Here is a 16,282-nt window from a genome sequence, read left to right on the forward strand (position 1 = left end):
TCAGAGTTGTATTGTACGTGCATACTTTGACAATAAAATGACCCTTTGTTGATGTGACCTTTCATTCATTCTCTTATGGTTAGTGGATTTATTGAGTATGCCCACAGGAAAATGAATCAAAAGGTTGTGTATGGTGACATATACGTACTTTGATAATAAATTTACTTCGAACTTTTAAGAATAAGAAGTGACTTTACTGAAACATATAAACATCTTAGCAGGCTCTACAGGGTTGATACAGGTATAATGTTTCCCCTCCTGAGGAGTCCAGAACTGCTAGACAATTCTAGTCAAAATATTGTTTCGGCAATTTCCGACTGAAATTAGGAGGGAGAATATCGTCAGTTAAATTGTAGTGAATCTTTGTAATTCTCTATCCCACAGAGCAATTGATAACAGTGAAAGTTTGATAGATTTCCAGATTTTAGAAGAATCAATGACGGAAAAGGCAGAAAATGTTGAGCCGGAAGATCAGATATGAACTTATTGAACGGAAAAGCTGGCTCAGAGCTACACCTCCTTTTTCTTAGGTTCTTCGAAGTACCTATGTAAAATATTAAAGTAATTACTGAAAACATTAAATCAATTGGCTACTTCCATCTGCTTTGAAAAGGATCATGGAAAAAAGTAGTAGTAAAGAACATGGAGTGGCCCAGTGGCACTGCACATGGAGCTACTTCCTCACAGCACACAACCTTGCTTCATTACATGTTGTCTGTGTGGAACTTGCATGTTCTCCCTGCAATTTTGAGACTTCAAATGGTGCTGGAATTGAGCAAACAACGATGTACAGATCAGTACATTGATTGATTACGGTCAACTGTCCCTGGTATGTTGCTGAGTGGTAGAATCTGTGGTGATTTGATCGGAAGTAGAAAGAATAATATGAGAAAAGTGTGGGGTTGGGGTAAATAAGTGCTTAATGATGGATATAGAATTTGTGGGTCAAACGTGATGCTTTCCTGCTGTAAAATTAATCGTCTGTGACAAAAGCTGCCATATCTTTGTGAACCTGAGGATAGGAGCAACAGGCCAGCCCAGCCCTCCACTATTTACAGAGCAGCTGCTTATGTAACAGCCCGTAGCCCAATGGTTGTGTGGGGGTGGCGGCTGTGGCCTATATCACAAGCCTGGTAGCGAGCCGAGCGGCTCAGATCGTCGAGCCTAGTCTCGGGACCTTTCACTCTAGCCTTGGCTGCTCTGACTGATGGAGACGCCAGGCGCCCTCAACGAGATACTGCAGCTGGCCGACGAGGCTTTCAGGGCCAAGAACTATGCACTAGCGGCCGACATCTATGAGTGTCAGCTGCTGGAGCTGGGCCCCGAGCGGCGCATCTACCTGCGGAAGGCTGACGCTTTGTGCCGTTGCGACCGCTTCAGCGAGGCTCTGGAGGCCTACCAGAAGGCCGCGGACCTGGGCCGACTCCGGCCCGACGACATGCAGAACTTACTGGAGAGCATCACCGCCAACCTCCGCGGTAAGGAGCTGTTGCTCCGGAGCGGCAGACCGCAGGCTCCGGGCCAGCCCCGGGCGGGCAGCAGCACGGCGGCAGATGCCAGTCCTGCCTGCGCGCCTAGTCCCGGGAACGGTGACAAGGAGGAAGAGGACGCCACCCCGTCTCTGCTGAGTTGCCGCTTGTGCCTGTGCCTGCTCTCGGAGCCCGTATCGCTCCCGTGCGGACACAGCTTCTGCCGGCGCTGCCTGGAGCGGTCGGCGGCAGCGCCGTGTCGGCTCTGCGAACACTCCGCCTTGGTGCGGGCTGAAGCTGGGGCCGGATCCGAGGCCGCCCCCTCCCAAACTCCCACCAGTTCCAGCTTCCGGCCCAACGTGGTTCTCTGCAACTTGATGGAGAAGTGGTTCCCGTGCGAGAGTCGCGCCCGGCGGCTGCAGGCCGAGGCTGACGGGTTGCTCCAGGGCCGCGACTATCTGGGCGCTCTGAAGCTGACTGATCAGGCGCTCTCGCTGGGTAAGAGCCACAAGAAGCCTGTTCTGGATGGTGTGAAGTAGTGGCAGTAGGTTACACCTGAAATAAACTTGTTAATAGCACTTCATGCACTATTGCAGCCAGACATTGTGTTAAGGAACACTTTTACTCAGAGTTCCCATTCTCTTAACTTGACCTCAAATATCTGAGCTGCCCAGCGCAAAGGAATTGGGTATTAAACTAGTCCCTCTGATTCCCCGAGTACTTTTTAAAGTTCTATTTCACTGGGCAGGGAAGTTCTCCCAAAGACTTAAAAATATTTACATCTCGGCTAACATTTTGGAAAAAGATTATCATGTTTGCGGCGACTTGTTGATTTTTGTTCAAATACTTTATTGGCCATAAAACACCAAATTGTGGAAAACGCTTTGCAAATTCAGTTTCTATATGTGTTCTTGGGGTTAGAATAATTATTTAAACTTCTGTCTTGCAATGCACATTTTATGCATTTCACTGTTTCCATTGAAAAGTTTGGTTTCTCTGATAGGTGAGATTTATCATTAATTTTTAAATGTTAATTTTAAACCTTAAATTACTTTATTTTTCTCCAAGAACAGATGTATTTTAAGTTTAATTGCATTGCTTTAGTTTTGCAGAAAAGTTTTTTTTTGGTGTTTGAGTCTTTTGCTTCTGCAATTACTCATGTGTAACTTTCAGGAACAGAACTAAATTATTCAGTCCTTCCAACTGGTTCTACTGATTTAATTAAGCCATGGGTGATCTGTAATGCCATATTCTCCACTTTGTCGTAACAAAAATACAAGTCTCAGCATTAATACTTTGTTGATTAATCATCAACAGCTATTTAGATTATTGATGGATTTTGGAATTTGGAATCTACTACTTTCGTAACTTATGAACATTTTCAGTCATCTGAATAATGTACCATATTAACATTTTGCGTTCAAAGGAATTAAATTTTAAACCTTTTGTTATAACTTGGTATCATTTGGCACCCTCTTCCAAACCAGTATCAGCCATAGTCTTAGTGAATGTCAGCCATGGTCTTAGTGATTGACAAGGGCAAGCTTGAAAGTGAGTAACACGCACAAAATCCTGGAGGAACTCAGCAAGTCAGGCAGTTAATGAAAGTGGGTAAAGAGATGACTTTTCAGGTTGAGACATTTCATCAGCACTGGAAATGAAGAGGGAAAATGCCGGAATAAGAAGGTGGGCAGAGAAGGAGGACATGCTAGAAGATGAGGGGTGAAGCCAGGTGCATGGTGAAGAAATCTGACAGAAGAGGAAAATGAACCATAGGAGAAAGGGAAGGAGGGTCACCTGGAGAGGCAGGTGAGAAGAAACGGGAGAAGCCAGAGTGGGGAATAGAGGAAGAGTGGAGGGGAGGGGGGGGAGAATTAAAGAAACTATCAGAAGGAGAAGTCGATGTTCATGCCATCAGGTTTGAGGCTGCCTAGATGGACTATGGGGATAGGAATTAAAATGGTGTACTCCTGCCCCTATTTTCTTATGTACATGTAATATACCTTTCTAGAACTGAATGTTATGCTCCAGCTGTCTTTTATATATGTACCTTGCACTTTTGGCTTCTCACTTCATTCTCCCCCTCACTCACTCACCTTCCCCTTCACTTGGTCTCACCTGTCACCTACTAGCTTGTACTCTTCCGTCTCTCCCCATTTCTTATTCTGGTTTCTACCTCCTTACTTTCCAGTCCTGATGAAGGCTCTCAGCCTGAAGTATCAACTTTTCATTCTTTTCCATAGATGCTGCCTGACCTTTTGAGTTCCTCCAGCTCTTTGTGACACCTATTGTTACACATAGCACTAGTCGAGTATTTGAAATATAACAAGCACCTGTTTGGTTCACTCGGAGATCAATGGATGTCCAGTATACACACATACAACTTCCAGTGAAGGTCACTGGTACAGGCTTTCATACCCAGTCCAGACATTGCTGATATCCTGACCCTCCAGAATATATCCTGATGAAGTCCTCTGTAATTTTTTTATAAAAGTATTTCAAAAAAATTGTATTTCACTTGAAATGCTGCAATGCAAACCTTTAGGACATGTCCTGCTGTATGGAATATTGCTGAGATTTTAAGGATGTTTAAAGCCATAATTACTGCTGAACAGCCTTGGGCAGATTTTGTAGAAGACTAGTTCTGAATTTTTTCACAATATAAAATTTCTTCATCAGCTTCTCAAAGGATGGTAAAGGCAGCTGCATTAGGGGCATTTCGGAAACACTTAGACAGGTACGTGGATAATAGAAAAATGTAGGAGAAAAGGGTTAGATTGAGTAGATTAAAAGGTAGGCACAGTATTGTGTGCCTTCACCATGTCTGTGCCCTTCATGATAGTGTGTACTTCTAACAGATAACTCCTCAATCTTACATTCCACAAAATAAAATCCTAATCTAGCAATTTCTCCTTGTAAATCAAGCCCAAATCCGGGCAGCATCCTGTTAAATCTGTTTTAGTTTAATGACACTGTGCACAATTCTTTAAATGTGACCTCATCAAAGTCTTAACAGAACTACAACATGATTGCTCAACACCTAAAACCTCAGCATATCAAACATCTTCACTATCCTATTTACTTGTTACGCCACTTGGAGTGAACTTGGCACTTCCGCATCTAGGTCATTCTGTTCCCTAACACTCCCTACACTCTCCTGTTCACTGCACAAGTCTTGCCCTGGCATGATCTCCCAGAAATACAACATCTCACATTCGGAACCGGACCTGCTCCAGGAACAGCTGGAGTAGGCCCCCGCCAATCCTCAGTCCCCAGTTTCGATGGGTTCCCATGGTTAGATGCTCAATTGATGAACACATTCAATAGAAATAACATCAGGCTGGCAATGATTTTTTTCCAATTAGAGCCCCCACTTCCCCCCCTACCCCGTCCACAGCTTCTGAATACTCAACCTTTATACAGCTTGTATATATGAACAGTCATTTGTTAGCCTAGTGAGATTGATTTACCGGCTGCTACAGACAGCTGTTTTTGATGTTAGTTGGAATTTTGCCACATAGAATACAAGACTAGTACATTCAAGTGACATAAGAAATAGGAGCAGGAATAGGCCATCTGGCCTGTCAGGCCAGCTTCGCCATTCAATAAGAGCTAATCTGGCCATGAACTCAGTTCCACTTATCTGTCTTTTCCCCATAACCTTAATTCCATAGCTGGGCGCAAATATATCTAACTGTTTTAAATATACTTAATAAGGTTTGTACTACTTCCCTGGTCAGAGAATTCCACGGATTCACTATTCTGTAGGAAAAGCAGTTTCTTCTCATCTCTTTCCTAAATTTCTTCCCAAAATCTTGAAGCTACATCCTCTCGTTCTATTCTACCGTAGCAGTGGAAACAAATTCCCTGCATCTAACTTATCTATCTGTTTCATAATTTTATGTTTCTAGAAGGTCCCCTCTCATTGTTCTGAATTCCAGTGGGTATAGTCCCAGTTGATCAATCTCTTCTCATCCTCCTCACCCCATCCCCAGCTGTATCCCTTCCCAGCCATATCCGCTACTGCTTCCACCTTCTTTCACATTGTCAGTTTTGTAAATCCCATATTTAGATTTTAGTCTTCCGGTTTTAGATGGCGGTATGGAAGATGTGCTACAGCTTACCATTAAATCATAAGGCAGGAGAATAGTTTGAAGACACTGCTTATAACATCTTTCATGAAGCAGATTGTGTTAAACCATCGTTGCAGACAGTGGGGAGCCAGGTGGAGATGAGGTTGCTCCGTGCGATGAGTCGTCCTGGGCGTTGTGAGGTGCGGTGTGTTCAGGCTGCCAGGTTTGCAGACAGAGTTTGTACCGCTACCGGAGATGGAGTGAGTGATTTGGAGAGGAATCAGTGCGGAAGAGCTTTGATGCTTGTTCACGTAACCCAGGTGCATCGCTGTCAAGCACTGTGCTAATTGGGTGAGATTGAAGTTGGATGGGGTAGCCCAGGGGTATTGGAATGCATGGATTTGATTCTCGAAACGTGGCACTGCATGGTGCTTGGACAATTTAAACTGTCCTGCTGAAGGGTCTTGGCCTGAAATGCCAACTGTACTTTTTCCTATAGATGCTGCCTGGCCCATTGAGTTCCTCCAGCAGAGTGAGTGTGAGTGTGTGGCTTGGATTTCTAGCATCTGCAAATTCTCTCGTTTGGAATTTAGACGTCAGCCCAGATAGATGAGAAGCCCGAGTGTTGGGGCAGAGGTGAAGGTTGAGCTGATTTTGCTTGCTCTCCTGCAAATGTTCATTCCTTTCTCTGTGGCAATAAGGCTGTGAACTGATGCAGCTGCTGTGCGTTTCTGCCCTGCTGGTGTGGAAACTGGGGACTGATGGTTGGCGTGGGCCTACTCTGGCTGTTCCTGGAGCAGGTCCGGTTCCGAGTGCTGTTGACTCGACTCGACTTTTTTTCTCTCCCTCTCCCTCTCCCTCTCCCTCTCCCTCTCCCTCTCCCTCTCCCTCTCCCTCTCCCTCTCCCTCTCCCTCTCCCTCTCCCTCTCCCTCTCCCTCTCCCTCTCCCTCTCCCTCTCCCTCTCCCTCTCCCTCTCCCTCTCCCTCCCCCTCTCCCTCTCCCTCCCCCTCTCCCTCCCCCTCTCCCTCCCCCTCTCCCTCCCCCTCTCCCTCCCCCTCTCCCTCCCCCTCTCCCTCCCCCTCTCCCTCCCCCTCTCCCTCCCCCTCTCCCTCCCCCTCTCCCTCCCCCTCTCCCTCCCCCTCTCCCTCCCCCTCTCCCTCCCCCTCTCCCTCCCCCTCTCCCTCCCCCTCTCCCTCCCCCTCTCCCTCCCCCTCCCCCTCCCCCTCATTGATTGAATTTTGACATGCAGTATCTTTTTTAAAAATACATCATTACTGCTTAAAACCTAATCTGCAGTAAAGATCTTTTAAGAAGAAACTCATTTATAGCCTGAGATGAAGTCAAGCTAAATTTAAGCTTTGTTAAGAGTGATAAATCAAGATTTAACATGCTTCTCTAGACTTCATATTTCCAACCAACCACTGTTGGCATCTTCTAATGTGAGAAAATTTGTTTCGTTGGCACATTTCTGACTTGCAAACTGTTTGGTTCATGAACAGTTTTTAGGAATGGAACAATGCCACGACCTGGGGAGGACTTGTACTTTGAAATTAATGGTAAAATTAAAGTTTATGCTTTAATAGTTATCATACATGCCAGAATCATTAAATTTAGAATTGGGCAAAATCCTTGTGGCTTCCTGATCTGAACCCCGTGCAAAGTTCATGCTTCTTCAATTTTAGACAGGAAGGGAGATGCAGTCGCCCACCTCTTTGCAGGCAGTGGATTTGCAAGGAGGGTGTGGAGAAGGATGTGTCCCCAGTTCATCCCCAGCTGCTGTGTATCAAAGAACCCTGTGACGCACAGATTGTTCCCAGGGGCTCACACTGAGACAGACCAAGTACTGCTGGAAGGTCGTCAACTTAGTGAAAAGCGTCCTTCGGCCTGCCTAAAACTTGGTCTTCCGGTGCAGCGAGATGTCCGTAAACACATGCTGTGTACTGGTAAGGTCCAGGCTGTAGGAGTACATGCTGAGTGGTGGACTGGAGCTCTGTGCAGCCAGTGCCTAAGCTCTGTGGAAAAAGACTAGTTTAGGCACCTTCTGCTGCTGCAAATGGAGGGTGGGGTAGCTCATCGAACAACAAAAGGGTTGTCACCTCGGAGCAATGAGGCTATATTTGTGTTATTTTTGAAGTTTGCATACCTGGCATGCCAGAATAAGCCTACCTTTCTCAGCTTTTCTCCTTCCATTATTGGTTGGCTAAACTTCTCATTTCTGCTCCTCCTCTGTGATACACCACTTCTGTGATAGCAAGTGTTTTGTTTTCAATTTGTGGTAATACTTGGCACTGCCACTTTGGTCCTCTTGAAGTGCTATAACACCTCAGTGAAACTGGCAGCCTAGTGGTTAGCACCACGCTATTATAGCTTGGGCCGTTGGAGTTCAGATTTAAATTCTGTATGGAGTTTGGAGGTCCTCACTGTGAATGTGTGGGTTTCCTCCAGGTGCTCCGGTTTCCTCCCATGTTCTGAAGATTGTTAGTAGGTTAATTGGCCATTCCTTGTAAACTATCTTGTGATTAAGCTTGGGTTAAATCATTGGGTTGCTGGGTGGTGCAGCTGTTGGTTCAGAAGTGCCTGTTCCATGCTGTATCTCTGAACAAATGAACAAATAAAATGTTTTTCCACTGTAGGTCTCCGTATTCCCAACCTGTTTGGATATTGTTAGGTTCCTTCTAGTTGTTATAATTATTGATTTTGATAATAATAGCATCCATAATACAATCATTTGCTTATTTCCATTCTGTGCAAAGCTTTATGTAGATGTGTCTAAATTTACTAGTTCCCAGATGAGATAGCAGTTATGGGTGAGAGGGATAGTTGACCAGCCTTACTGCTTTTTTTCATCAGATCCCTCTCATTGCAACATGCACCTGAACTCTGGCTTCTAATGTTTTTAACAGCTCTTCCTAAATGTGTGTTGTTCTAAATCTTCCTATTGTGTATTTTCTAAACAAATGCTAAAACCACCTCTTGTAGTTTGAATGTGATGTCTTGCTCTGATCTCAAAGACTCGCCTCTTGCACTGGTTTCAGATGAACTTCAGTGATTAAGAGTTGCTGCCACTAACTTAAAGGGCAGTTCCAGATAAGCAACAAATGTTGGTTTTGCAATTGATGTGGTTGTTTTACAAAATTAATATTTAAAATATATGGATTCTTGTTTAAAGTGATTTTTTTCAAGCTTATTTCTTGACTTTTTAAAAAAAAATTCAGATCTTAGATACCAAGCCATTGTTATAGTGCATTGCAATGATATTATGCCGTCTTGTGCCAACAAATAATGAAATGAATTTTGCATTGGAGAGCATCCAATAGATAGTACTAAATTGACTTTTAGATTTAAGTCACTGCTGGGATTAGGAAGTTTAAAGTGTAATAAAAGATGCAATTGTCATGAAGAATATCTGATTTAATAAATATTTTGCTCAAGTCTGGTTTCTCTCTTCAAATTTGAGAAAGATTCAAACTTTAAAAATTTTTGAGTTAAATACTCAGAAATGAAAAATGTTCTTCTGCTTCAAATCTTCAATAAATGTCTAGTTTTATATCAAATACTTTGCTTTATTAGTGTAGTTCACACTTCCTAGTATCCTCATCTGGTTCTGCTTTCCAGAAAATGTGACAGGATCTCAGCTATTAACCATAAAGAGCTGATTTTTAAATGCAAATCTAGAACAAATATCCAGATTACTCCAAATTTAACCAAACACTGTAGCTTTATTGTAAAATCCAGCTGTTGTCTAAAAGCTAGAGTAAGAAAATGTAATTGTGCTTTTGGTATTCTGTACATTTGAAGTGCCTCATTCTGGTTGAGTGTTTTACATCCCCGTTCTTGATATTTGTCATTTCGTTTAAAGTTATGCAGATTAAAAAAAAATGTTGCTTTTTCACGGCAATTTCTAAAATAAATTTAATTGAACTCTTATTAATAATAATTTGTTCAAGGCCATCTGCATTGTGATAGGTAGTTCTGCCTAAAAAAAAGTGTTGTTCTCTCATCATGGTTAAACCACAATGCCCAATATAGTAATTCTCTGCAAACCATTTAAGTCACAAGGTTTATATTTGGAGTTAATGTGAGCAATGGTTTGGAATGATGAAAAGTGGCCTCTTTTGCAAAGAGTTGCAAACTGAATTGTTTTTATTTTTTAAAAAGCGATAACTTTGGAATATCCTGGTTAGAAGAGGCTGCATAGTATCAATTACCCACACTTAGTAAAATGTAGATAACTTTGTAAATAATAAGCAGGATACTGTTTTTGGAAGCTAGTGGCTTATTTCAGAAATGATGAAGAATAATTTACAGTTGTCCTGAATAATCAAGAATGATGGCTTATTAACACAGAACACATTTGACAAGATGTTTTTCAGACGTGGTTGATCATATTTAGTGAATTCTATCCTCAATTTATTTCCTCAGTCCCCCATGACTACTTGATGCTGTGTAAACGTGCAGAGCTTTATGTAACTCTCGGACAATATGAGAAAGCTCTTTGTGATGGAGATGTGGCATGTGCACTTAAACCACTAAAGGCAACGGTAATCCATTGTTTTTTAAGTGACATAAGAACTTGCATCTTTGAAAGACTGAATTGGCAATGTTCATGCCATGTCTTTTTCTGTATTTGATTTCCTGATAGGGACATTTTTGGAAAGCTGAAGCTCTTGCTGGAATGGGTAGAATTGAAGAAGCTTTGAAGGAATACTTATACTGCCTTGCTGTGAGACCGGACTGGAAAGCTGTAAAACTAAAAGCACAAAAGGTAATTTATCTTTGTGCCTGCAACTCTCCACCAAACTATTTGAACATCTATGCTTTTGGATGGCTATAGGTAAGCTAACATTATTCATAGTTCCTCTCTAGTATCGTGTGACTAGTGACTTTTATTCATGGAGAAATGATTTATCTATCAGGCTGGCTAAAAGATTGTTCACCAGTCGCTTGACAAATAGACAAATGTCACTAGGTTTCCAATGCTTTCAAATATCTACTTGTCTCTCAAGCATCTTCATTTCATAACTCATGGCTCTGTGCTTTTATTTCATTATAGATCTTGTGTGATATGTTTGCACCTGTCGTGGAAAATATGGAAGACACTCTCCTAACCAACATGCGAGTGCAGGCAACTTCTATCAGACCCAAGCCTACTTTTCTCAGCACTTTTAGTTCTGCATCAGTTGTCAAAGGTGGTACAGCTGCTGGGCCTTTTGAGGTATATAGTAAATTTGTCTCTTAAGCATTTTCTTTCATTGCAAAACAAACTCATTTAAGTTCAGAACCAACAACTGACCTGAAACTCAATTTCTATGGCATTCTGGATCATATTCTTAGTTCAGCCTGTTCTGGGATCTTACTAGTTCCACTTGCTAATTTGAAATCTAAAACCAAATAATGTTACATAATGTGGTGAAAGTAGGGGATACTACTCTGCATATGTTGGCCAAATAGATCTCATGAAGGCTTGTACAGTGACTAGCAGATAACATCAGCCTGAGTTTTATGGAAAGTTTTGTGAGTGGATATGAAAGTTAATTGTAAAATTCTATTATATTTAGTCAGAAAACCTTGATAAAGGGGAAATTTCTTTTGAAATAATGGCGTGGATGTTAAAGTATACTGTTAACAACCTAATATCTATACTATCTTTAACATGCATTCACTCGGTGGTCACTTTACACAGGTACACCTGCTGGTTAATGCAAATATCTAATCAGCCAGTTGTAGCAGGAACTGAATGTATAAAAGAATGCAGACGTAGTCAAGAGCTTCAATTGTTGTTCAGACTAAACATAAGAATGGGAAGGAAATGTGATCTGAGTGACTTTGACCATGGAATGATTGGTGTTAAATGGGCTGGTTTGAGTATCTCAGAAACTGTGGATCTCCTGGGTATTTCATGCACAACTGTCTCTTAGAGTTTACAGAGAATGGTGCCAAAGACAGAAAAGTATCCAGTGAGCAACAGTTCGGTGGGCAAAAATGAGATGGGTCAGAGGAGAATAGTCAGACTGATTCAAACTGACAGGGAGGCGACAGAAGCTCATAACCACACTTTACAGCAGTGGGTGTTAAACAGCATCTCTGAATGCACAACATGTTGAACCTTGAAGTGAATGAGTTACACCAGCAGAAGACCATACAGGTTCCATTGCTGTAGCTAATAAAGTGGTCATTGAGTGTATAGGTGAGCATTTGGAATGCTAATGTGTGAATTATTTTCTTTCTCTCCTTGCCAGTGTTTGATCAAAGTGAACAAAATTGCAGTCCAGGAACCAAATGATTCGAATCAAACATTAAAAGCATCCAAGATAACGCTTGGTGAAAACTTTCTGCCAGTTGACACAGCTTCATCCTGGCCAGCTGATGACAGTAAAAAGAGAAAGCTATCAAGTGAGACAGAGTTCTGTGAGCGCTTCAAAAGACCCAACAAAATGGTTAAAAAAGGTTTGAGGATATTTTAAGTTTGTTTAATTAACATTTTCAACACAAAATATTCTCTTGTATGCCACTGATGGCGAACACAGTAGCGTAATGTGAACATTACAATTCATGTGGAGTAGAAGTGAAGTACACACTAATTATTTTGTTCATGATTTGATCTTTCATTTGCTGAAGTTAAAATGAAGAAGCACTTTTTTTTTAACACCTCTTGAACTGGTGAATATTCCATCTTACTAAAACTTAGCTCTAGAAGAAAACTTTGTATTCATTCTGTTTATTTTCCAATCAAATTTTAAAAAACACTCTTTTTCTCTTAACTTAGATGAACTTGCTCCGTTGACATTTAATAATTTCAAAGCTTCAGGGGAGATACCTGGGAAGCTTGTGGATCCATCTGATTTTGAATGTTCTCTTTGTATGAGGTATTTAAATTTCAAATCTCTTTCAAGTATCTGAATATCAAATTAATCAGAAACAATCTCTGTAAACTGCATAAAATGACAAACTCACAATGTAATTTTTAAGATTTCATTAAATTTGAGTCTTCTATATAAAATACCTCCTTCCATTTAGACCAAAATACAGTCAGAGCATTAACTAATTTTCAAAGTATATTTTAAAATGAGTAAGGAACATTACAAAATTGGTCTAAATGTAATGCAGGAGCATTACAACATTGAGATTTAACAAAGGCACAAGAAACTACAGATGCTGGGACTTGGAGCAAAAAAAGAACTGCTGGAGGAGCTCGGCAGGTCAGGCGGCATCAGTGGAAGGAAATAAACAGTCATTCCCACTCTGACTTATTTTTCCTTTACCTTCACTGCTGGGGTGATGCTAACATAAATTAGAGGAACAGCACTTTGTATTCTGCTTGATTAAATAAGAGCATTACATTGATAGCCTTTTGTGTTGTGTACAGTCAATCTGTTTTTCATTTTGTCATCTCACAATCTTAAATCAATTTACTTCCCATGTAGAATGTAATTTTATAAATATAAAGTCATGTTGTTTGCATGTGTACTTGTGAGCATTAAAGTGATGGAGTCACTTATACCTGTATAAAACTTGTCCTTTCTTTCTCCTCCCCACCCCCTCCCGCAGATTATTCTATGAACCTATCACCACTTCCTGTGGGCACACCTTCTGCTTAAGGTGTTTGGAACGCAGTCTGGATCATAATTCCAGATGCCCGCTTTGTAAAAAAAATGTTGCTGAGGTTGGTGTTCAAGATTTAATTGTGCTTAATATTTTGAAAGGAACAAAATTGTGTTGTACTCATTATGGTCCGTTAACTTTAATGAGGAATTAAACAATTTTATTTCATTTGTACCCAGTGTTAATAGATAAGAAAATTGAAAGAACTTTCAAAATAAATAACTAGTACCTTTACACTCCCAACAAATGCACATGGAACTTGCATGTGTACACTTACTCAATGTACTTAATATTGTTATTAGACGCTGGACCTCAAAGGGAGAAATCAAGGTCTCTTACCAAAGGTTGGTCAAAAAGATATTAGATTCACAGATTCAGAGATTTTGAAGGGATTCCAGAGCTTGGCATTACTGAAGCTGCAGCAACCAGTGCCAAGCTAATCACATTTTGGGGATAGATTGGAAGGGAGATGACCTCAGAGTTGTGAGACTGGCGGATGAAGAAATCTTGATACTGTGAGCTGTATCTCAAATAACAATGAGTTGGAGTACCAAAAGGATACAGAGAACTTAGTAACACAGTGTCACAATGACAACCATTCCTCCTTCAGCAAAATAAAAGAGTTGGTCATCGACTTCAGGAAGTGGGGTGTGGTCTACATGCTCCTGTCTTCACCAGTGGTGCTGAGGGTTGAGAGCTTCAAGTTCCCAGGAGGGATCATCACCAATAACATGTCCTGGTCCAACCATGTATTTGCCGTGGCCAAAGAAGTTCCCCAACACTTCTAATCCCTCAAGAAGCAAAAGAAATTTGGCATGTCCACGCCGACCCTTACTAATTTTTATAAATGTACCATTGAAAGCCAGATGCATCGGGGTTTGGTATGGTAACTGTACTGCCCATGATCACAAAAACTGCGGAGAATTGTAGACAGCTCGACACATTATAGAAACCAGCCTTCCCTCCATTGAGTCTGTCTACACTCACTACATCAGTAAAGCAGCCAGCATAATCAAAGACTCCACCCACAATGGATATCCCCTCTTCTCCCCCACACCCTTCCATCGGGCAAAAGATATGAAAGCCTGTACCACTAAGCATGGACAGGTTCTACCCTGCTGTTTTAAAAGCTTTGGTTCCTTAGTATAATAAGGTAGATAATAAGGATTCTTGACCTCATAATCTATTTCGTTATGGTCTTGTATCTTACTGTATCCTTAAACTGAACTTTCTCTGTAGTAATTATAATTACACTTTATTCTGCATTCTGTTCTTATTTTACCTTGCACTATCTCAATGGACTGTGTAATGATTTGATCTAGTACCTAGAACAGTTCATCACAGTATAGGTCTTTCAGCTCATGATGTTGTACTGAACTATATGAACCTACTCCACAGTCAGTCTAACCCTTCCCTCCTACACAGCCCATAACTCTCTATTTTCCTCCTCTACAAGGGAAGCTTTTCTCTGTACTTGGATGCATGTGACAATAATAAATCTGGGAAATGCCTGAAACATTTCTAGACAGTTTGCAGTGTTGGTGTTGCATTTAACCTTGTAATTGAATTTCAGATCACATGTCCCTGCCATTGTTAAGGCCACCAATTTCACCCATCTTTGCCTTTGCCTTAACTCATTTGCTGTGGAAATTCTCATCCATGTCTTTGCTTTTTCTAGATTTGATGATTCCAGTGCAGCATTGGCCGGCTTTGTTTGACAGGCCATCAACTTAAAATGACACAGTCAGTCTGTGACCTAACTTCCATTTATTCCTGTTCACCTGTCACCTCATGTTGCTGACCAGCATTGTCTGTCCAACACTTCAGTTTAAAACTTCTCCCCTTTCTGGTTTCAAATCTTACCATAGTAGATGTTAATGCATTTAACCTTCAATTGAAAAATCTCACTGTCCTTGTAAATGTATATATTTTTATCATTGCTTGGTGTTACCAGACATAAATTCTCTTTAATTCTAGCAACTTGATTGTTCCTAAATGTAATTGTTCAAACATTGGTGGAGTCTTAAACAGCAAAGGTGCTATGCTGTGGAATTCCATTTCCAAATCTCTATCCCTCTATCTGTATGATGCACCTGAAGATTTTCCTCTGTTGTGTACCCTTTAGCCATTTGCCCTTCTATCCCCTTATTGGGTTCAGTTTTAATTTATTTGATAATGCTTCTGCATGTTCGGGTGCTTGCTACATTGACAGCATAATTGCAATGTATAGGCAAGATATTTAAATTAATCTTATTCACATGACCTGAAGGCCATTGAATGCTTGGAAGGTTGCAGTGATCATAGTTGGGGAAAAAAAGCATTTTGAAGATGAGAAATGGAAGTTTTTTTTAATGCTGAAACCAACCTTAGAACTGTCAGTCTAGATAAGTTAGCTAGAAAGTTGATAGACAAAACCTTGCATTTTCTAGCTATAAAAGATCAAATTAATACCTCCTGATTCAAACTATTTCAGCAGTCTCGCCAAGCACTAAATCGCTTTTACCTTTTCACCTTTTTTACTGCAGTATTTGGTAACCAGGGCTTTTGGCAAGGCGTTCCTGATAGAAGAACTGATTGTACGGTACCTGCCTGAAGAATTGAAAGAGAGAAAGAAGTTTCATGAAGAAGAAATGAAAGAACTGTCCAAGTATGTGAAAATTAACATTGAAAGTGTGTTACTTTATATGGGTTTAAAGCTAAAATATAATTTCTAAGCACATCTCTACAGAAGTGGTGCAGAGATTCTGGGAAATGTGCCTTTATTTATATTAAATCATAATTTACTGAGACATCTGTGCAACTCAAAAGAAAGACAAGGCAACAGCAATTGTGAACTTCCTAAATGTTTGCTATTTTTAATAGTCGGTGCCACATAAAATTATGCAGGCCATCCCCAGAATGGCAATAAAGACCTCAATCAATCATGAGCTTAACAGTAAGATTTTTGTTATTCAATATTATTTTGCTGTGCTTTGAACTTCTATTGATATCAAAAAAAAAAGTTTCGTTAATAATAAAACATTGATGTGGACTTGAAAGAATCCTTGAGTGTAGTATTTTTTGAGTATGAGGAGCTTTATTGAGGTCTTGAGTCTTGATTATTGCTTTTGGGCATGCGTTTGCTTTTATCTTTCCCT

General features: G+C 40.9%; 1 protein-coding gene across 2 annotated transcripts in view; it reads left to right on the forward strand.

The window, feature by feature from the left end:
* Positions 1–856: 856 nt before the first annotated feature.
* Positions 857–16,282, forward strand: part of lonrf2 (LON peptidase N-terminal domain and ring finger 2) — a 28,968-nt gene continuing 13,542 nt past the window's right edge. Inside the window, exons 1-8 of one of the 2 annotated variants that reach the window (XM_059964463.1) lie at positions 857–1,967; positions 9,966–10,084; positions 10,186–10,308; positions 10,597–10,758; positions 11,783–11,990; positions 12,310–12,409; positions 13,092–13,206; positions 15,671–15,792. In XM_059964463.1, coding sequence (XP_059820446.1) covers positions 1,208–1,967; positions 9,966–10,084; positions 10,186–10,308; positions 10,597–10,758; positions 11,783–11,990; positions 12,310–12,409; positions 13,092–13,206; positions 15,671–15,792 — 1,709 coding nt within the window. In that variant the 5' untranslated portion in view covers positions 857–1,207. The remainder of the gene's footprint in view (positions 1,968–9,965; positions 10,085–10,185; positions 10,309–10,596; positions 10,759–11,782; positions 11,991–12,309; positions 12,410–13,091; positions 13,207–15,670; positions 15,793–16,282) is intronic. The other variant, XM_059964462.1, reaches the window with a different exon arrangement.

The sequence above is a fragment of the Hypanus sabinus genome, chromosome 3 (genome assembly GCF_030144855.1).
Source record: "Hypanus sabinus isolate sHypSab1 chromosome 3, sHypSab1.hap1, whole genome shotgun sequence".
In the NCBI taxonomy this organism is placed as follows: Eukaryota; Metazoa; Chordata; class Chondrichthyes; order Myliobatiformes; family Dasyatidae; genus Hypanus; species Hypanus sabinus.